The 22,414-nt window shown below is 43.8% G+C and overlaps 1 protein-coding gene across 6 annotated transcripts in view; it reads left to right on the top strand.

Moving 5' to 3' along the window:
• camta1 (calmodulin binding transcription activator 1) overlaps nt 1-22,414 on the top strand; it is a 195,240-nt gene that overhangs the window by 144,214 nt on the left and 28,612 nt on the right. For all 6 annotated transcript variants that reach the window (XM_062965984.1, XM_062965982.1, XM_062965983.1 and 3 more), the window contains one exon: nt 22,005-22,158. In XM_062965984.1, the coding sequence (XP_062822054.1) occupies nt 22,005-22,158 (154 nt within the window). The remainder of the gene's footprint in view (nt 1-22,004; nt 22,159-22,414) is intronic.

The raw sequence follows: 22,414 nt of genomic DNA, 5'->3' as shown, positions 1-22,414 counted from the left end.
ATGTATTACTATTATTATTATTATTATTATTATTATTATTATTATTATTATTATTATGACACAGCAATCAAGATAGATATGCTGGATTTTGTATCACAAAATCACAAGTCGAACACTTCCCAAGTGTCTAGGACTGTGTGATGTATTATTATTATTATTATTATTATTATTATTATTATTATTATTATTATGACACAGCAAACAAGATAGATATGCTGGATTTCGTATCACAAAATCACAAGTCAAACACTTCCCAAGTGTCTAGGACTGTGTGATGTATTATTATTATTATTATTATTATTATTATTATTATTATTATTATTATGACACAGCAAACAAGATAGATATGCTGGATTTCGTATCACAAAATCACAAGTCGAACACTTCCCAAGTGTCTAGGACTGTGTGATGTATTATTATTATTATTATTATTATTATTATTATTATTATTATTATTATTATTATTGTATGACACAGCAAACAAGATAGACATGCTGGATTTCGTATCACAAAATCACAAGTCGAACACTTCCCAAGTGTCTAGGACTGTGTGATGTATTATTATTATTATTATTATTATTATTATTATTATTATTATTATTATTAACTGCATTTCTATACCACTTTTATCACCCCTGGGGAGACTCAAAGCGCTTTACAACATACTAAATGGCCTTCAATGCCTTTACATATATATAAAAATATATCACACATCTAAATCAAAAACATACAACTATAGATTAAAACCATTACAACTATAAAAACATCATCGAGTCCTAAACTTCCAATCCAGCTCCCATCTGCCCGGTGGGAGTGCACCATCCGATCCCTCCCGACAGATAGCCATATAGGTGGCAATAAGTATGATTGAGATACCTATTCTTATTATTATTATTATTATTATTATTATTATTATATTTTCCTGCGTGGATGCGTTAAGATCTGTTTCGACGTTCCGATCTTTGTCGAGCCGAGCTCGGAAACGTCTAAACATCGCGGCAGGTTGTCATCATTAAAACGGCAATCAGCCTGGGAAAACGGGCAAAACAACCTCACCACGGCTTTGTGGTGGTTCTCTTTCCGCTTTCCTGTCTCTCCGGTGTGCAGCCGGCTGAGACCGGAGGGAGAGGCGAGAGGAATAAACGGGGAGCAACTGCCGCCCAATTAGCGGAGGCGAAATCTGCCGGCAGGACGGATTCGGCCCCTGAGGTTGTTTCCCAAGGCCTTCACTTGCCTTTCCTTTCCTTTCTCCAGGAATCTGTGATACGAAGAGTTAAGAACTTTGATTCCGAACTCATTGAAACAGAAGCTGGGTGGCCATCTGTTGGGAGTGATTTGATTGTGCCTTCCTGCCTGGCAGAAGCGGGTCCGACTGGATGACCTTTGGGGTCCCTTCCAGCTAGGATTCTATTATCTATCTATCTATCTATCTATATCTATCTATTTATAATATCTATCTTTGGCTTGATGGCCATCTGTCGGGAGGGCTTTTGTTGTGCCTTCCTGCCTGGCAGAAGCGGGTCCGACTGGATGACCTTTGGGGTCCCTTCCAGCTAGGATTCTATTATCTATCTATCTATCTATATCTATCTATTTATAATATCTATCTTTGGCTTGATGGCCATCTGTCGGGAGGGCTTTTGTTGTGCCTTCCTGCCTGGCAGAAGCGGGTCCGACTGGATGACCTTTGGGGTCCCTTCCAGCTAGGATTCTATTATCTATCTATCTATCTATCTATCTATCTATATCTATCTATCTATCTATTTATAATATCTATCTTTGGCTTGATGGCCATTTGTCGGGAGGGCTTTTGTTGTGCCTTCCTGCCTGGCAGAAGCGGGTCCGACTGGATGACTTTTGGGGTCCCTTCCAGCTAGGATTCTATTATATATCTATCTATCTATATGTATCATATCTATTTTTGGCTTGATGGCAATCTGTCAGTAGGGCTTTGATTGTGTCTTCCTCCCTGGCAGAAGCGGGTTAGACTGGATGACCTTTGGGATCCCTTCAAGCTAGGATATTATTAGCTATCAATCTATCTACCTATTGATCTATCTATCTATCTATCTATCTATCTATCTATATGTATCATATCTATTTTTGGCTTGATGGCCATCTGTCAGGAGGGCTTTGATTGTGCCTTCCTTCCTGGTAGAAGGGGAGTCGGACTAGATGATCTTTGGGGTTCCTTCCAGCTAGGATTCTATTATCTATCTATCTATCTATCTATCTATCTATCTATATGTATCATATCTATTTTTGGCTTTATGGCCATCTGTCGGGAGGGCTTTGATTGTGTCTTCCTCCCTGGCAGAAGCAGGTTAGACTGGGTGACCTTTGGGATCCCTTCCAGCTAGGATACTATTATCTATCTATCTATCTATCTATCTATCTATCTATAGCTATATATTTATAATATCTATTTTTGGCTTGATGGCCATCTTTTGGGAGGGGTTTGATTGTATCTTCCTGCTTGGCAGAAGCGGGTGCGACTGTATGACCTTTGGGATCCCTTCAAGCTAGGATTCTAGTCCCCTGGGCTGAGTGGGTTGCTAGGAGACCAAGTGAGCGGAGCTTAGCCTAACTGGCAGCAATTGAATAAAAGCAATTATTCCTCTCCCTCTAATTAGGACTTTTTCTTTTCTTTTTGTTGTATCAACCTAGAGGCATGGATGAGGGGTTGTGATGTCAATTTTCGAGGTTGTGGGGTGTTTACTTTTGCTGTTTTGTCCGCTGCCATGATGCCATCACTCTGAGATATATATATATATATATATATATATATATATATATATATATATATAAAATATCTATTTTTGGCTTGATGGCCATCTGTCGGGAGGGCTTTTGTTGTGTTTTCCTGCCTGGCAGAAAGGTGGTCGGATTGGGTGACTTTTGGGATCCCTTCCAGCTAGGATTCTATTACATATCTATATGTATCTCTCTCTATATATCATATCTATCTTTGGCTTGATGGCCATCTTTCGGGAGGGCTTTGATTGTGTCTTCCTGCTTGGCAAAAGAGGGTCGGACTGAGTGATCTTTGAGGTCCCTTCCAGCTAGGATTAGCCAGCTTCGTAGATCAACAGGGCTTCACGAGAAGCAGAAATTTCAGGGCAAGCATCATGCTTTCATGTCTGTTGATCCTCAGTTCAGGCAACGTGGCTTTGAAGTACAGCTAGGCCTGGGTTCTCTCGTTCCTGTTTCAAAACGGATTTGAGCCAAGTCTGTGTTGCTTCTTCTCCGTCGGCCAGGCTCTTCCTCCCTTTGTCGTCCCCTTAATGGAGTGAGAGCCACGGCAGCAGGCGAAGGAGTTTCTCTCGCTCTTAATTAAGCGTTTTCCGAGTGATGGAGGAACTCCCTTTGGACACATTGTGAGGCTCCAGCTGTCTATAAATTAATAACCGGCTCTCAGGCTCCTTCGGCAGGCGGGCGAGAAGGAAAGAAAGAAAAAAAGAGGGAGGGAAGGAAGGAAGGAAGGGAGGAGTGAGTGAGGGAATGAGTCACCTGCCTGGAAACCGGCAACAGAAGAGGATCCAAAGAATGGAATTTTCCCCCGGCGGTACAAATCCCGGGAGCGGGGTGAGCTCCTGCTGTTAGCCCCAGCTTCTGCCAACCCAGAACAATTGAAGTATGAGTAGATCAATAGGTACCGCTTCTATTGGCGGGAAGGTAACGGCACTCCATGCAGTCATGCCAGTGGCCACATGAACTTGGGAGGCACCACCAAAGCCCTCCCGACAGATGACCATCCAGCCATAGATATGATACATAGATATGATCAAGATCTATCTGATAAATATATAATGGAATCCTGGAGTTGGAAGGGACCCCTAAATGTCATCCAGTCTACCTCTTTCTGCCAGGTAGAAAGGCACCATCCAAGCCCTCCTGACAGATGGCCATCCAGCCATAGATATGATACATAGATGCAATCGAGATCTATCGATCTGTCTATCTATCTATCTATCTATCTATCTATCTATCTATCTATCTATCTATCTATCTATCTGATAAATATATAATTGAATCCTACAGTTGGAAGGGACCCCCAAAGGCCATCTAGTCTAGCCCACTTTTCCAGCAGGCAGGAAAGCACCACCAAAGCCCTCCCGACAGATGACCATCCAGCCATAGATATGATAAATAGATGTGATCGAGATCTATCTATCTATCTATCTATCTATCTATCTATCTATCTATCTATCTATCTATCTGATAAATATATAATAGAATCCTGGAGTTGGAAGGGACCCCCGAAGGCCATCTAGTCTAACCCACTTTTCCAGCAGGCAGGAAAGCACCACCAAAGCCCTCCCGACAGATGACCATCCAGCCATAGATATGATAAATAGATGTGATCGAGATCTATCTATCTATCTATCTATCTATCTATCTATCTATCTATCTATCTATCTGATAAATATATAATAGAATCCTGGAGTTGGAAGGGACCCCTGAAGGCCATCTAGTCTAACCCACTTTTCCAGCAGGCAGGAAAGCACCACCAAAGCCCTCCCAATAGATGACCATCCAGCCATTGATATGATCCATAGATATGATCAAGATCTATCGATCAATCTGATAAATATATAATAGAATCCTGGAGTTGGAAGGGGCCCCCAAAGACCACCTAGTCTGACCCCCTTCTGCCAGGTAGAAAGGCACCATCCAAGCCCTCCCAACAGATGACAATCCAGCCATAGATATGATACATAGATGCGATCGAGATCTATCGATCGATCCATCAATCTGATAAATATATAATAGAATCCTGGAGTTGGAAGGGACCCCCAAAGACCACCTAGTCTGACCCCCTTCTGCCAGGTAGAAAGGCACCATCCAAGCCCTCCCAACAGATGGTCATCCAGCCATAGATATGATTCAAGTCTGAGATCTATCTATCGATCCATCCATCCATCCATCAATCTGATAAATATATAATAGAATCCTAGAGTTGGAAGGGACCCCCAAAGGACATCCAGTCTATCCCCTTCTGCCAGGTAGAAAGGCACCATCCAAGCCCTCCCGACAGAAGGCCATCCAGCCATAGATATGATACATAGATAAGACTGAGATCTATCTATCTCTCTGCTAGATATATAATAGAATGCTAGAGTCAGAAGGGACCCCCAAAGGCCATCCAGTCTAACCCCCTTCTAGCAGGCAAGAAGGCACCACCAAAGCCCTCCTGACAGATGGCCATCCAGCAAAGAGATCAAATCCTTCTTTCCTTCCTTCCTTCCTCTCTTTTTCTCTCTCTCCGCCCCCCTCTCAGCGTCCTCCCTTGCCTCCGTCAGTGGCACCCGCAAAGTAATATCTGCCGATACGAAGCCATACATCTTGGCGGGTGACAAATCACTTTTTAATTGCCTCAAGGAAGAAATCCATTAGTCTTGCCTTTACGTGAGAATCATAATAACCGTTCTGGGCTCCGCGCGCGGCGGACGGGAGCGGGGCTCCGAGGGGGACCCAGCCAACGCTCGGATCTATCCGTCATGTCTATAGCTGTCAATCGTATCTATGGCTGGGTGGCCATCTGCCGGGAGGGTTTTGGTTGTGCCTTTCCTGGCAGGAAGGGGGGTTGGATGGCCTTTAGAGGTCCCTTCCAACTCCATGGAAGGAGAGTTCTGTTGTCTTTGAATAAAGGTGGAACAGAGTAGGAAGACAGAGAGCCTCATAATGGATATTATTATTATTATTATTATTATTATTATTATTATTAATAATAATAATATGACACAGCAAACAAGATAGATATGCTGGATTATTATTATTATTATTATTATTATTATTATTATTATTATTATTATTATTTGAAACACAACAAGATGAGTCCACAGCAGACACTCTGCTGGCTGTTGTACTGGATCACACACTGGACACATAATAATAATAATAATAATAATAATAATAATAATAATAATAATAATAATAATAATAATAATAATAATTTATATGACACAGCAAACAAGATAGATATGCTGGATTATTATTATTATTATTATTATTTTAAACACAACAAGATGAGTCCACAGCAGACACTCTGCTGGCTGTTGTACTGGATCACACATTGGACACTTCATAATAATAATAATAATAATAATAATAATAATAATAATAATAATAATAATAATAATAATAATAATTTATATGACACAGCAAACAAGATAGATATGCTGGATTATTATTATTATTATTATTATTATTATTATTATTATTATTATTATTATTTGAAACACAACAAGATGAGTCCAGGGCAGACACTCTGCTGGCTGTTGTACTGGATCACATGTCGGACACTTCCCAATAGTAATTATTATTATTATTATTATTATTATTATTATTATTATTATTTTCCAAAGCATTATTACTCTATTACTACTACTATTGACTTCACTTATGTCCCGCCTTTCTCCCCATAGCGACTCAAAGCAGCTGTCAATCAAAAACTTTTGGATAAGACAGATACAAAAATGGAAAAACAATTAATAATAATAATAATAATGTTATATTATTATATTATTATATATTATTGTTATCTTTTTTTCCCTATCCTCCTCTTACCTTTCCACTCAGCTAATTAACAAAACCTTTCGGATGAAGACAGATACAAAAATGGAATAATTAATAATAATAATAATGTTATATTATTATATTATATTTATTATTATTATTATTATTATTATTATTATTATTATTATTATTATTATTATTATTATTATCTTTTTTCCCTGTCCTCGTCTTCCCTTTCCACTCAGCTAACTAACAAAACCTTTCGGATAAAGACAGATACAAAAATAGAAAATAATAATAATAATAATGTTAATAATAATGTTATATTGTTATATTATATTATTATATACTATTATATATTATTATTATTATCTTTTTTCCCCTGTCCTCTTCCCTTTCCACTCAGCTAACTAACAAAACCTTTCGGATAAAGACAGATACAAAAATAGAAAATAATAATAATAATAATGTTATATTATTATAGATTATTATTATCTTTTTTTTCCTATCCTCCTTTTCCCTTTTACGCAGCTAACTAACAAAACCTTTTGGATAAAGGCAGATACAAAAATCGAAATAATAATAATAATAATAATAATAATAATAATAATAATAATAATAATTATGTTATATTATTATATATTATTATCTTTTTCCCCCCCTATCCTCCTCTTCCCTTTCTGTAGTTTCCTTCTTCTCCCTCTTGCTCGATCCTCTTGGGACTCATTATGCCTTGAAATATAGGACAAATTACTCCTTTTTTAGGTAATTACCTGAAACGATTAGGCCTGTGATATCCCTGATTAGTCGGAATTTGAGGAGGAATCATGAATTTTAGATGCAGTCATGGGAAACTCGTGTGTTTTTTCCCCCCTTCTGTCTTGGAAATGATGAACAGAATGTTTTCATAGAATCCTAGAGTTGGAAGGGACCTCCAAAGGCCATCTAGTCTATATTCTTATGCCAGGCAGGAAGGCACAACCAAAGCCCTCCCGACAGATGTCCATCCAGCCATAGCTATGATACAGAGATACGATTGAGAGCTATCTATCTATCTATCTATCTATCCGCTGGATATATAATCGAATCCTAGAGTTGGAAGGGACCTCCAAAGGCCATCTAGTATATTCTCTTATGCCAGGCAGAAAGGCACAACCAAAACCCTCCTGACGGATGGCCATCCAGCCATAGATATGTTACATAGATACGATTGAGAGCTATCTATCTATCTGCTAGATATATAATCGAATCCTAGAGTTGGAAGGGACCCCCAAAGCTCATCCAGTCTACCCCTTCTGCCAGGCAGAAAAGGCACCACCAAAGCCCTCCCGACAGATGGCCATCCAGCCACAGATATGATAGATAGATAGATAAATAGATAGATAGGATTGAGATATATAATAGAATCCTTGAGTTGGAAGGGACCTCCAAAGCTCATCCAGTCTACCCTTTCTGCCAGGCAGAAAAGGCACCATCAAAGCCCTCCCGACAGATGTCCATCCAGCCATAGATATGATACATAGATACGATTGAGAGCTATTTATCTATCTGCTAGATATATAATCGAATCCTAGAATTGGAAGGGACCTCCAAAGGCCATCCAGTCTACCCCCTTCTGCTAGGCGGAAAAGGCACCATGAAATCCCTCCCGACAGATGGCCATCCAGCCACAGATATGATACATAGATAAGATTGAGATATATAATCGAATCCTAGAATTGGAAGGGACCTTCAAAGGACATCCAGTCTACCTCCTTCTGCCAGGCAGAAAAGGCACCATCAAATCCCTCCCGACAGGTGACCATCCAGCCATAGATATGATACATGGATACGATTGAGAGCTATCTATCTATCTGCTTGATATATAATAGAATTCTAGAGTTGGAAGGGACCTCCAAAGGCCATCTAGTCTATTCTCTTATGCCAGGCAGAAAAGGCACCATCAAATCCCTCCCGACAGATGACCATCCAGCCATAGACATAATATATAGATAAGGTTGAGAGCTATCTATCTATCTGCTAGATATATAATCGAATCCTAGAGTTGGAAGGGACCTCCAAAGGACATCTAGTCTATTATGCCAGGCAGGAAGGCACCACCAAAGCCCTCCCGACAGATGGCCATCCAGCCATAGATATGATACATGGATACAATTGAGAGGTATCTATCTATCTTCTAGATATATAATCGAATCTGAGTGTTGGAAGGGACCTCCAAAGGCCATCTAGTGTATTATCTTATGCCAGGCAGGAAGGCACCATCAAAGCCCTCCCAACAGATGGCCATCCAGCCATAGATATGATACATAGATAAGATTGAGATATATAATCGAATCCTAGTGTTGGAAGGGACCTCCAAAGGCCACCCTGTCTACCCCCTTCTGCCAGGCAGAAAAGGCACCATCAAAGCCCTCCCGACAGATGGCCATCCATAGATAGCTATTGTTGAGAGAGAAGGATGTCTAGATATATCTAAAACTCTGTGAACTCTGTCTGGGGAAACTAGTAATGACTTTCCTGTCTCGGGGCCCTCTTGCTTGTCTCTGGGAGTCTTTCCCAGCTGGAGTCCGAAGGGCCTGCGGTTTGCAAGCGTCGGCATGATGGATGAGTGCAAATGCCTCACGTCGTGCATCAAAAAGGGGGGAACCTGGGCTTCCCTCGGCGCCCCCTCTTCCCCAATCTCTTCCCGGTTTATTTTAATGGATCCGTGTCACATTGCCGATCGGAATGAGCGCAGGCTTTTCCCCAGTCGCTGAATATTTCATGTAAAACGCTCCGATAAAGGAGAGGATTGATTTGCAGCCCTCGCTTGCGGATTTCAACATCCATCCCTAGGCAAGTGAGGTTTTTATATATATATATATATATATATTTGTGGAATGATGTCCAGGGTGGGAGAAAGAAAGAGAGAGCTCTTGTCTGTTGCAATTAGCATTGAATGGCCTTGCAGCTTCAAAGCCCGGCTGCTTCCTGTCAGAGGGAATCCTTTGATCTATCATCTATCCATCCATCCCGAGGTTAAACTGCTTAGTTGCGGAACTTGCTGACCAAAAGGTCAGCAGATCAAATCCGGGGAGCGGGGTGAGCTCCCGCTGTTAGCCCCAGCTTCTGTTGTTCCGGCTTGTGCCCACGTGAGCTGCCCCGAGTCCAATCGAGTAGATGGAGGCAGGATACAAAAATATTGTTGTTGTTATTATTATCGAAAACATTCAAATGTGAGTAGATCAATAGGTACTGCTCTGGTGGGAAAGTAACAGTGCTCCATGCAGTCATTCCTGTAGCCAGATGACTGTGGAGGCATCTACAGACATGCAGATGTGAGTAGATGAATAGGTACTGCTCCGGCGGGAAGCTAACAGCGTTCCATGCAGTCATGCCAGTGGCCACATGACCTTGGAGGTGTCTACGGACATGCAGATGTGAGTAGATGAATAGGTACGGCTCCGGCGGGAAGGTAGCGGTGCTTAATGCAGTCATGCCAATGGCCACATGATCTTGGAGGTGTCTACAGACATGCAGATGTGAGTAGATCAATAGGTACTGCTCCGGAAGGAAAGTAATGGTGCTCCATGCATTCATGCCTGTGGCCACATGACCTTGGAGGTGTCTACGGACATCCAGATGTGAGTAGATGAATAGGTACTGCTCCGGCGGTGTTAGGTTCTCTTCTTCCAGTTGTGCTGTGGGTAAGTCTTCCCCAGAAGAAAGCACCAAGACACCCGCTGGGTAGATTCCAACAGGTTTTATTGTACGGAATACCAGAATCTTCTCTGTAGCCCATTTATATAGGGGCTCTCACATATCAGAGGGTAATTGAGGTTTTACGGCTGGGATCTGTTCTTTGTCAGCGCTTGCTCTGTGTCCGGAGATGTCAAAGATCGGAGATCATGACATCAAGCACCAAGACACAAGCTGGGTAGATTCCAACAGGTTTTATTGTACGGTATACCAGAATCTTCTCTGTAGCCCATTTATATAGGGGCTCTCACATACCAGAGGGTAATTGAGGTTTTATGGCTGAGATCTGTTCTTTGTCAGCGCTTGCTCTGTGTCCGGAGATGTCGGAGATCGGAGATAATGACATCAAGCACCAAGACACAAGCTGGGTAGATTCCAACAGGTTTTATTGTACAGAATACCAGAATCTTCTCTGTAGCCCATTTATATAGGGGCTCTCACATACCAGAGGGTAATTGAGGTTTTATGGCTGAGATCTGTTCTTTGTCAGCGCTTGCTCTGTGTCCGGAGATGTCGGAGATCGGAGATCATGACATCAAGCACCAAGACACACGCTGGGTAGCTTCCAACAGGTTTTTATTGTACCGAATACCAGAATCTTCTCTGTAGCCCATTTATATAGGGGCTCTCACATACCAGAGGGTAATTGAGGTTTTATGGCTGGGATCTGTGTCCGGAGATGTCAGAGATCGGAGATCATGACAGGCGGGAAGGTAACGGCACTCCATACAGTCATGCCAGCCACGTGACCTTGGAGGTGTCTATGGACAACGCTGGCTCTTCAGCTTATGAATTGAGATGAGTACCAACCCCCAGAGTCAGATATGACTGGACTTAATGTCGAGGGGAAACGTTTACCTATTCCGTACCCCGTTCTCCCACCGAAGAGTCCCCGAAAGAGGCCCTGCCCTCTGCTTGCCCCGAGATGCGTCCGCCTTGGCTCCTGTCCCGAATCCCTCTCCTGGCTCGTCCTCTCCTGCCCGGCTTCCTGCCTTTACAAGCGCCCAGGGAGCAGATTAGCTCTTTTTAATTTAAAACCTTCTATTTATAGAGGCCTCCTCCTCCTCCTGCTGCTCCGTGGGGCCCGGCTTTATGGGGAGGAGGAGAGAGAGTGCGAGAGAGAGACACACACTCTCCTCTGCCTCCGCCTTCTCTCCTTCCCTCCTCGCTTCCAATCTCGCAAACCCACACAGACATGCATCCCTGTCTCAACTTTCCCTGGGCTTTTAGTTCGAGGAGCTTGCTCTCAAGATCCGTTTTATTTACGTATTTATTTGCAAGAGATTGATCTTGTTTTATCAGATGTGTAGGTCTGGGATGGGAAGGAAGGAAGCCACCCAGTCTCAGCCACTAATTGAGGTTCCGGGCTTTAGCCTGCCACTTTTGGACTCTTCCTTGCTGAGGTTCTCCTGCGAGTATCTCTGTGGATCTTAGGAAGCTGTTTCTTAATTTAAGGCACCCTCTCTGTCCATTTTTTGTAAGGACCTCAAAACATGGCTATTTTGAAATGCTTTTGACTGAATACCCCCAGTTAGAGATGTAGTTGTCACAGCCTTCGCACCTTATCGATGTTCCTCTCTTGTTGATTTTATTTTTGAATGACATTACTCTTCCTGATCGCCCTATATTTTATCCTGAACCTTACGTTGAGCCTGTATAATTTTGCCTCTCTAGATATATACATATTGCACTAGGCTCAGACTCATTGTTCTGATATGCTGTTTTATCCTGCTTTATGCTGTTATATGGTTTTATTGTTTATATTGGTTTTATTGTATGACTGTTTATTATATGTGACATTGGGCTTGTTCCCCATATGAGCCGCCCCGAGTCCCCCTGGTGAGATGGGAGTGGGATATAAAAATAAATAATACTTATTATTATTATTATTATTATTATTATTATTATTATTATTATTATTATTATTACTACTTCCTAATGGATGTCAGGTGGTGAAATACCAATTCCGATTAGGAATTGGCTGGTTTTCCCTGTAATAAGCAGTAAGAGCACCTAAAGCTTCGGAGAACAACCATTTCAAAGTTCCCTGCTTGAGCGGTGATGGCACAATCGCCAGCATAGATTTGCTTATGCACTTTGCTTATCCACTATTGCAACCTCATTGTTTTTAACCTGATGTTTTAATTCTGCGTTGTGTTTTTTAACTTATTGTGTATATTTTTTTATTGGTTTTGTTTTTGTCCTGATGTTTTATATTTTATCATTGTTTGTATTTTGATTTTGCTGTAAGCCGCCCCGAGTCCCCTTCGGGGGAGATGGAGGCGGGATACAAATAAACTTATTATTATTTATTATTAAACTCTCTGTCCTTTCTAGCAATGGCTGGTCTGCGTTTTAGATGGATTAGGAATGAGCTGGTTTTGCCTGTAATAGTCAATAAGAGCATCTAAAGCTTCTGAGATCTTCTGTTCAACCATTTCAAAGCTCTCTGCTTGAGCGGTGATGTCGTGATCGTCAGCATAGATGAAACTCTCTGTTCTTTCTGGCAGTGACTGGTCTGCGTTTTAGATGGATTAGGAATGAGCTGGTTTTGCCTGTAATAGGCAATAAGAGCACCTAAAGCTTCAGAGAGCTTCCGTTCAACCATTTCAAAGCTCTGTGTTTGAGCGGTGATGGCATGATCGTCAGCATAGATGAAACTCTCTGTCCTTTCTAGCAATGGCTGGTCTGCGTTTTAGATGGATTAGGAATGAGCTGGTTTTGCCTGTAATAGGCAGTAAGAGCACCTAAAGCTTCAGAGAGCTTCCGTTCAACCATTTCAAAGCTCTGTGTTTGAGCGGTGATGGTGTGATCGTCAGCATAGATGAAACTCTCTCTGTCCTTTCTAGCAATGGCTGGTCTGCGTTTTAGTTGGATTAGGAATGAGCTGGTTTTGCCTGTAACAGACAGTAAGAGCACCTAAAGCTTCAGAGAGCTTCTGTTCAACCATTTCAAAGCTCTCTGCTTGAGCGGTGATGTCGTGATCATCAGCATAGATGAAGGAAGGAAGCGAAAAGTGAAGGAAGGAAGGCAACATCACACACTGACTCAGGTGGCTTTCCAGGACCATCAAGACAACTGTCCCATTTCCCATCGTCCACGCCTTGCATACAAGAGAGTCTCATTGTCTGGCCTCCTTCTCCCCGGCTTGTCCGCCAGGACATCCTCTTCTTCCTCCTCATTGCGTGAGGATATTTTCGGCCCGTGTTTGGAGAGCCGCCTTCCGAGATTCACAGCTTTCCGGGAGAGTGTGACGGGAAGAAGTTGCGGTGCCAAAACACGGAGAAGTTGCCAAACGCTGCTCAGTTGGCCGGCCCTGCAATCCGCGGGGCTTTGCAACCTCCATTCCTATTCTATGGGCGATGGGACGTGTCTTTCCTTCAAAAGGTTCTTTTGTTTGGATTAGTAAATGATATGTTGCTGTGAGTTTATGTCCCGGAAGCATTCTCTCCTGACCTTTCTCCCACATCTATGGCAGGCGTCCTCAGAGGTTGTGCGGTCTGTTGGAAACCAGACAAGAGGGGTTTATATATCTGTGTAAGGTCCAGCAGATATCGGGATAGTTGAAATCTTTCAAGCTGTTCTCCCGGATTGCAGTCTTGCATCTCTTCTGCAATATTATTCTTTTTTTTTGACATATAAGGCATGCCGTCGGGCCTTCTTCTTTCAAGGCAAACGGGAGAAAAAAAGCTGCGCACCAAGGTCATGTTTAATTGCCATTCTCCTACCAGAAGGAGCCGTGGAGTGGGGGGGGAAACACTATAATAGACTCTATTAATGAATACATTTATCTAGGACAAATACCGTCTCCCCGTCACCACCGACTCGGAGAAATTAAATGCAAAATCTAATTAGGGTGGTGTGTGTTTGGAAAGCTAAGCAGCCTAATGAAGGGACTCGTCCGTCCGTCAAAAGGCAGAGGGTGGATTCGCCCAAACGCGGGATATAGGATGGGTCAGGCCTGGAGTCTAAGCATGAGCCGGGAGTGTGATGCGGCAGCAAGGAAGCCCAACACGATTCTGGGCGGCATCAATAGGAATATAGTATCGAGGGAAGTCATTATATATAGAGATCTAGAAGTCTTAGGGGGAGCATAAACGTCTCGAGAGTGAGATGCTGCAGCCGGTCAAGGTGGTGCCAGTGGTGATCAGCACGCTGACGAAAAACAAAATCAGCACTGCAAAAGGCTACCCTACTCGCATCTGCATGATTATTTGCCGATACATCACATAGTCCTAGACACTTGGGAAGTGACCGATGTGGGATCCAATACAACAGCCAGCAGAGTGATCTTGTTTGCTGTGGACTCATCTTGCTGTGTATGAAATAATAGTAATGTCAATGCGACTGTCACCTGGGATGGCGACATCAATAATCCAAACCTTGTTCTTTTCCACAACTGTGAGGTCTGGTGTGTTGTGTTCCAGAACTTTGTCAGTCTGGATTCGGAAGTCCCACAGTATCTTTGCGTGCTCATTTTCCAATACTTTTGCAGGTTTGTGATCCCACCAGTTCTTTACTGCTGGGAGGTGGTACTTGAGGCATAAGTTCCAATGAATCATTTGGGCCACATAGTTGTGCCTCTGTTTGTAGTCTGTCTGTGCAATTTTCTTACAGCAGCTGAGGATATGATCCATGGTTTCGTCGGTTTCCTTGCACAGTCTGCATTTTGGGTCATCAGCTGATTTTTCGATCTTGGCCTGAATTGCCTTTGTTCTGCTGGCTTGCTCCTGGGCTGCAAGGATCAGGCCTTCTGTCTCCTTCTTCAGGGTCCCATTCATGAGCCATAGCCAAGTCTTCTCCTTATCAGCTTTTCCTTCAATTTTGTCAAGGAACTTTGTTGTGCCAGCTGTCAGCTCTAGTTTGTAGTGCGGTTTTCTTGTACTGATTTTTTGTCTGTTGTGCTTTGAGGAGTTTCTGATTTTTGACTACAATCAAAGCAGGTTCTTCACTTTACCTTACATATTCTGACAGGGCATGTTCTTCGTCGTTGACTGCTTGTTTTACTTGTAAGAGTCCTCTGCCACCAGATCTGGTCCCAGTGGTGATTGGCACACTGGGTGCCGTGCCAAAAAATCTCAGCCGGCATTTGGAAACAATAGACATTGACAAAATGACGATCTGCCAACTGCAAAAGGCCACCCGACTGGGATCTGCGCGCATCGTCCGAAAATACATCACACAGTCCTAGACACTTGGGAAGTGTTCGACTTGTGATTTTGTGATACGAAATCCAGCATGTCTGTCTTGTTTGCTGTGTCATACAATAATAATAATAATAATAATAATAATAATAATAATAATAATAATAATAATAATCTGTCCTTGTGTCAATAATAATAATGACGATGATGATTACGATGATGCTTATAAAGAGAAGGAACATGGCTCCAGATTTAAATCCTTTGCATCCAGCCCAGGGTTGCTGCATTATCATCCTCCTCCTCCTCATCATCGGTGGCCACTTCTCTTCCACCATCCTCAAGTGGAATTGAGTGTCGGCTGCCAGGGCCACTCGGATCTGTCAAGTCCTCCTCCTCCGCCTTCCCTTTATTAACCCTCTGCCTTTTATTGCCTGGCTCCGGCGCTGAAGGGCGAAAGGGGGGCCAGGAGCCGGAGAAGCATCACTCACGTTGACAACGGCGCTTTGTGCATGGCATTTCCCTTCACCTGGCACTTGTAATACCTGTCTTTTGAGGGGGAAAGAGGGGCCTCGGGGAGGGAAAAGAAGGCAGAAGGCCTCTCCTGGGGCAAATGGTGGCTCAAGAAAAGCACTTAGGACTCTGCTCTGGGTGTCACTCCGCTTTCGAGGAGCTCTCCAAAGTGCTGAAGGGCTCACTCTCAAAGCTGCAGTATTATTATTATTATTACCATTATCATTATTATTATTTACCTTCCTCAATCAGTCAAGGAGAGGCATATATATTATTGTTGTTGTTGTTGTTATTATTATTATTATTTACTTCCCTCGATCCAAAACGAGAGTCAGGAAATAAGCAGTATCAGTACAAGAAAACCGCACTACAAACTAGAGCTGACAGCTGGCACAACAAAACACTGCATGGAAAGTTCCTTGACAAAATTGAAGGAAAAGCTAATAAGGAGAAGACCTGGCTCTGGCTCACGATTGGGACCCTGAAGAAGGAGACAGAAGGCCCGATCCTTGCAACCCAGGAGCAAGCCATCAGGACAAATGCAATTAATAATAATAATAATAATAATAATAATAATAATAATAATAATAGAAGACCTGGCTCTGGCTCACGAATGGGACCCTGAAGAAGGAGAGAGAAGGCCTGGTCCTTGCAGCCCAGGAGCAAGCGATCAGAAGAAATGCAATTAATAATAATAATAATAATAATAATAATAATAATAATAATAATAATAGAAGACCTGGCTCTGGCTCACGAATGGGACCCTGAAGAAGGAGACAGAAGGCCTGATCCTTGCAGCCCAGGAGCAAGACATCAGGACAAAGGCCATTAATAATAATAATAATAATAATAATAATAATAATAATAATAATAATAGAAGACCTGGCTCTGGCTCACGAATGGGACCCTGAAGAAGGAGACAGAAGGCCTGATCCTTGCAGCCCAGGAGCAAGACATCAGGACAAATGCAATTAAGGCCAAGATCGAAAAATCAGCTGATGACCCAAAATGCAGACTGTGCAAGGAAACCGACGAAACCATGGATCATATCCTCAGCTGCGGTAAGAAAATCGCACAGACAGACTACAAACAGAGGCACAACTATGTGGCCCAAATGATCCATTGGAACTTATGCCTCAAGTACCACCTGCCAGCAGCAAAGAACTGGTGGGATCACAAACTTGCAAAAGTATTGGAAAATGAGCACGCAAAGATACTGTGGGACCTTCAAATCCAGACGGACAAAGTTCTGGAACACAACACACCAGACATCACAGTTGTGGAAAAGAAAAAGGTTTGGATCATTGATATTGCCATCCCAGGTGAAAAGCAACAGGAAAAACTCCTTTCCTTTGCCCGGATTGGGAGGTCCAAAGAGCCATTATGCGCCATCAGGGCTTTTCGGATAATGTACACATTCCCTCCGGATGATGATGGTGGTGGTGCCTCCTCCCTCCTTCATTTTTCATGAGAACCGTCCCGAGATTAATGAGGGGCCCGGGAAGGAAGGGAGGCCAGGCCCGGCTGTGATTTATGGGCCACTTAGCCTTGATGAAGCTGCAACCGCCCCACAAACAGATGTTGCCGCTGCATTTCTCTTTATCAAAACCGGCAGCCACGGCAGCAGCAGCAGCGTTGCTTCTTCACCACTTCCAGTTGTGCCGGCACTCAAAAATCTTTGCTCTTCCATCCTTTCCTCCACTTCCTTTCTTCTTTCCTTCCTTCCTTCCATCCATCCATCTTTCCTCTTCTCTCCTCCTTTCCCTTCCTTTCTCTTCTCTTCTCTTTCAATCTTATCCTTCTCTTCCATCTTTCTCCTTCTTTCCTTACTTCCTTTTCTCTCCTTCACGTCATTCCTCATCTCTTCTTCCTTCCTTCTTTCCTTCCTTCCAACTCTTCTTCCATTTTTCCTTTTTTCCTCTTCTCTCCTTCCATTCCTCCTCGTCTCCCCTCCTTCCCTTCCTCCCTTTCCTTCCTTTTCTCTCCTTCCAGCATTCCTTCCTTCCTCATTTTTTTCCATTATTCCCTTTCCTTCTTTCCTTTTCTCCTTCCTTCCTTCTTCTTCCATTTTCCCTTTCCTTCTTTCCTCTTCTTCCTTCCTTCCTTCCTTCATTCATCTCTTCTTCCATCTTTCCCTTTCCTTCCTCTTCTCTCCTTCCATCCTTCCTTCTTTCCTCTTCTTTCCTTCCTTCATCTCTTCTTCCATCTTTCCCATTCCTTCCTTCCTTCCTCTCTTCTTCCATCTTTCCCTTTCCTTCCTTCCTCTTCTCTCCTTCCATCCTTCCTTCTTTCCTCTTCTTTCCTTCCTTCATCTCTTCTTCCATCTTTCCCATTCCTTCCTTCCTTCCTTCCTTCCTCTCTTCTTCCATCTTTCCCTTTCCTTCCTTCCTCTTCTCTCCTTCCATCCTTCCTTCTTTCCTCTTCTTTCCTTCCATCCTTCCTTCTTTTTCCTTCCTTCCTTCATCTCTTCTTCCATCTCCTTCTTTCCTCTTCTTTCCTTCCTTCCTTCCTTCCTTCTTCTTTCCTTTCTTCCTCTTCTCTTCTTCCACCTTTCCCTTTCCTTCCTTCCTCTTCTCTCCTTCCATCCTTCCTTCTTTCCTCTTCTCCTTCCTTCCTTCCTTTCTTCCTCTTCTCTTCTTCCATCTTTCCCTTTCCTTCCTTCCTCCTCGTTTCTCCTTCCATCTTTCCCTTTCCTTCCTTCCTTCCCTCCCAGCCTCCCTCCTTTACATAACTAGACAATCCAAATAACTAATTAACCTAAATTAGCTGATGCAGGCAGTTAGCTAATTGTTTTTTCTCTCATCACCAGTGCCATGCCTGAATTATACATGAACCCACACTAATGTCTCCATTGTTTTATTCTCCTTGCCTTCAGTCACGGTTCCGGGGTGTATGTGTGTGAAAGAGGCCCAAATGGAGCCCCTGGTGGCGCGGTGGGTTACAACCTTGTGCCGGAAGGTTGGGTTGCTGACCTGAAGGTTGCCGGTTCAAATCCAACCCAGGGAGATCATGGATAAGCTCCGTCTCTCAGCTCCGGGCATCCCCTGGGCAACGTCCTTGCAGACGGCCAATTCTCTCACACCAGAAGTGACTTGCAGTTTCTCCAAAAAAAGAGAGAGGCCCAAATCCAGGTGTTTTTCCCTTCCTTCTTTATGGAGGGATGTGTCTTTGCTTCAGGGCTCTTTTCCAAGAGACGAGGAGGAGGAGGATCGAACGATCATAAAAACTGATTGGGGTGACGCTCTCCGCGGGCTCCTTGAGATAACGGCATCCGGGGCGGCATTAATTCACAATAATAGGACGATAAATATGATCCATTTCTAATAACACTCGTTACAGGAGGAAGGAAGCGAGCCAACGAGGAGAGCAGGACTTCTCTTTGCCTCCGGGAACTTTCAGAAAGGTCTGAATCATCTTTCGATGCCAACGTCCTCCCCTCCCTTTTTTCTTCTTGGATTTACTCACTTTTGGAGCACTTTCGGAGCCCAAAAAGCTCCTCCGAAGGGCAAGCGAAGATCCTTGGATGTTGAAGGAATGGGGCAGACCCTCTTCATCCCATGAGGCCTCTCCCGCAGAGCTTTTGAGCGGAGAGAAAATGCCACAGAGAACAAAAGACATAGTTAAAATATGGGAGAACTTTAACAGCTTGGGGTCAGGGAGATGGCAAGTTCAAAGAGATTCAAGCCAAGCCATGGAAGCCCGAGGCACCGAAGAAGCTGAAACATGCAGATTGGGATCGAAGGCAACAAGCGGAGGTTTATTTACTTCCAGGCCTGAGAGGATGTCTGCTATAGAGTCTCCGCTCAGAAAGAATTGGACAAAATAGTTTTGTATCTAATTCACGTTCTGGGAAGAGGGTTGATTTTTCGACAACACCAGGACCTGCGAATGGCATTTGGGATCCATAATGAGATGTTCTTCCAAGGAAGGAGCAACTGAAGGATACAGCCTAGTTAAGCTATGGATGAACTTGGGCAGCTTGGGGTCAGGGAAATGGCAAGCCATGGAAGCCCGAAGCTCCAAGGAAGCTGGAGAAGCCGAAAGATGCAGACCTGGATCGAAGGCAACAAGCGGAGGTTTATTTACTTCCAGGCCTGAGAGGATGTCTGCTATAGAGTCTCCACTCAGAAAGAATCGGACAAAATAGTTTTGTATCAAATTCTCGTTTTGGGAAGATGCAGACCAGGATTGAAGGCAACAAGCGGAGGTTTATTTACTTCCAGGCCTGAGAGGATGTCTGCTATAGAGTCTCTGCTCACAAAGAATAGTTTTGTATCAAATTCTCGTTTTGGGAAGAGGGTTGATTTTTCGACAACACCAGGACTTGGGATTGGCGTTCCAAGGAATCCAAGGAAGGAGCAACTCAAGGATACAGCCGCTGCCATCCCTCGGCCCTCCATCCTTTCTTCAGCCCATTTGAAGGACGAGTCATTAATGGCCTTTCTTCATTGGCCGACTTGTCCTCGTCCTGGAAAGGAGAGGGATCGTACGTGCTGCCTGGGGACACAGCGCCTCTCCTTCCCGTCCGCAAAGGCGTGCGAATCCGTCCCTCTCCCGAGCCCCCCTCCGACGACAGCATTAATGAAACATTAGGGTGTTAATTACACCATTATCCTATTTATTTCTATAAATAATTCCAGAGCAGTCATTAAAGTTTGCGAAATGAAGGCGCAAATGACTTCGGGGAGAGTTTCCTGTCTTGTACTTTGTTGCAGGACGGTTTCATTTGTTGGGGGGGGAGAGAGAGATGGCGGTTTTATGGGCGAAGGCTGTCCCGTTTGGTGCTTCGATTGATAGACGGCTTTGGGACGCAAGGAGTGCGGATGTTTGTAGCATTGCGGCTTTTGCATTGTGGGGCAGCGTCGTCATATGGTGAACAGCAGCAAAAGAAGAACAACGCGGCTTTGGTAGTGCTGTGGTTTCACGTCTCCGTGTAGCGTTGTGTTACTTTGTGGCTTTTGCTCCTTTCTGACTAACACTTAACGCAAATATAATTTTATAATGCCGTACTTTCCAGTGTGTTAATATTTCTGCGTGGTATAGTATTCTGTTGTGAACAGTACTAACGTTCAATGTGTTGTCGAAGGCTTTCATGGCCAGAATCATTGGTTTGCTGTGAGTTTTCCAGGCTGCCTGGCCATGTTCCAGAAGCATTCTCTCCTAATGTTTCACCCACATCTATGGCAGGCACCCTCAGAGGTTGTGAGGGCCATTCGAAACTAGGCAAGTGGGTTTTATCTCATGTTATCTCTTTACAGCAAAATAATACGGTTGCACTATTTACAAAAACAAGGTTTCCATAACACAAAGTTGTTTATACTTCCTTCTTTGCTTCCACACTGCTTCTTTCTCATGCCGATAAAACAGCTTCGCTCTCCCAATGCCTCCTCTCACACCAAACTGACACAGGACCTTCACACAATAGCTTTACACACAGCAGCCTTCACACTGGAGCTTCACACAAGACCTTCAACCTGGGGCTTACCTCACACTGAGGCCTTCTCACACTGAGGCTTCCTTACACTGAGACCTTCTCACACTGAGGCTTCCTCGTACTGAGGCCTTCTCACACTGAGGCTTCCTCGTACTGAGGCCTTCTCACACTGAGGCTTTCTCAAACTGAGACTGCCTCACACTGAGGCCTTCTCACACTGAGGCCTTCTCATATTGAAGCCTTCTGACACTGAGGCCTTCTCACATTGAAGCCTTCTCACACTGAGGCCTTCTCACACTGAGGCCTTCTCACACTGAGGCTTTCTCACACTGAAGTCTTCTCACACTGAGGCTTCCTCACACTGAGGCCTTCTCACACTGAAGCCTACTAAACTACAGGCACACCTGCTTATACAGAACTGCAGCATTTGTTGAGTCATTGCATCCATTTAACCCTTTCACATTTTTGTAATTAAAAATACTTAGTTATTTTTTAATATTTCTGACAGGCTTGGATTCCATCTTCCTGGGGACAGGACTGGATGGCCTCTCGAGGCCCCCTCCAACTCTTAAGATCCTATGATTCTGTGAATGCATCCCTTCAATTATCGCAAATATGCTGACCATTGTCCCCATTGTGCTCCCTCTTGTCTCCTCCAGAACCCGGACATTGTGCTTGTCCACTACTTGAATGTACCGGCCATTGAGGACTGTGGGAAGCCATGCGGGCCCATCCTGTGCTCCATCAACACGGACAAGAAGGAGTGGGCCAAATGGACGAAGGAGGAGCTGATTGGCCAGCTGAAGCCCATGTGTGAGTAGGAAGGGTCCGGGGTGGGGGTGAGGGCGGGGGGGGGGGGGGGCAATGAAGCGGTCGCTTCGCTCACTGCTTCCAAAGGGAAAGAATGGCTTCGGGGAGCGATAGGCACCCATCGGGAACGCACCTCCGCCCCATTTCCATCACATAAAATATCCAAGTCTCATTCTTGGAAGACCTTTTAAGGCTGCTCTGCAAGAGGAAGGAAGGAAGGAAGGAAGGAAGGAAGGAAGGAAGGAAGGAAGGAAGGAAG

This window comes from Anolis carolinensis, unplaced genomic scaffold (genome assembly GCF_035594765.1).
Source record: "Anolis carolinensis isolate JA03-04 unplaced genomic scaffold, rAnoCar3.1.pri scaffold_15, whole genome shotgun sequence".
Lineage (NCBI taxonomy): Eukaryota > Metazoa > Chordata > Lepidosauria > Squamata > Dactyloidae > Anolis > Anolis carolinensis.
Note: the sequence above shows the minus strand (reverse complement) of the source record. Positions and strands in the feature narration are given on the sequence as shown.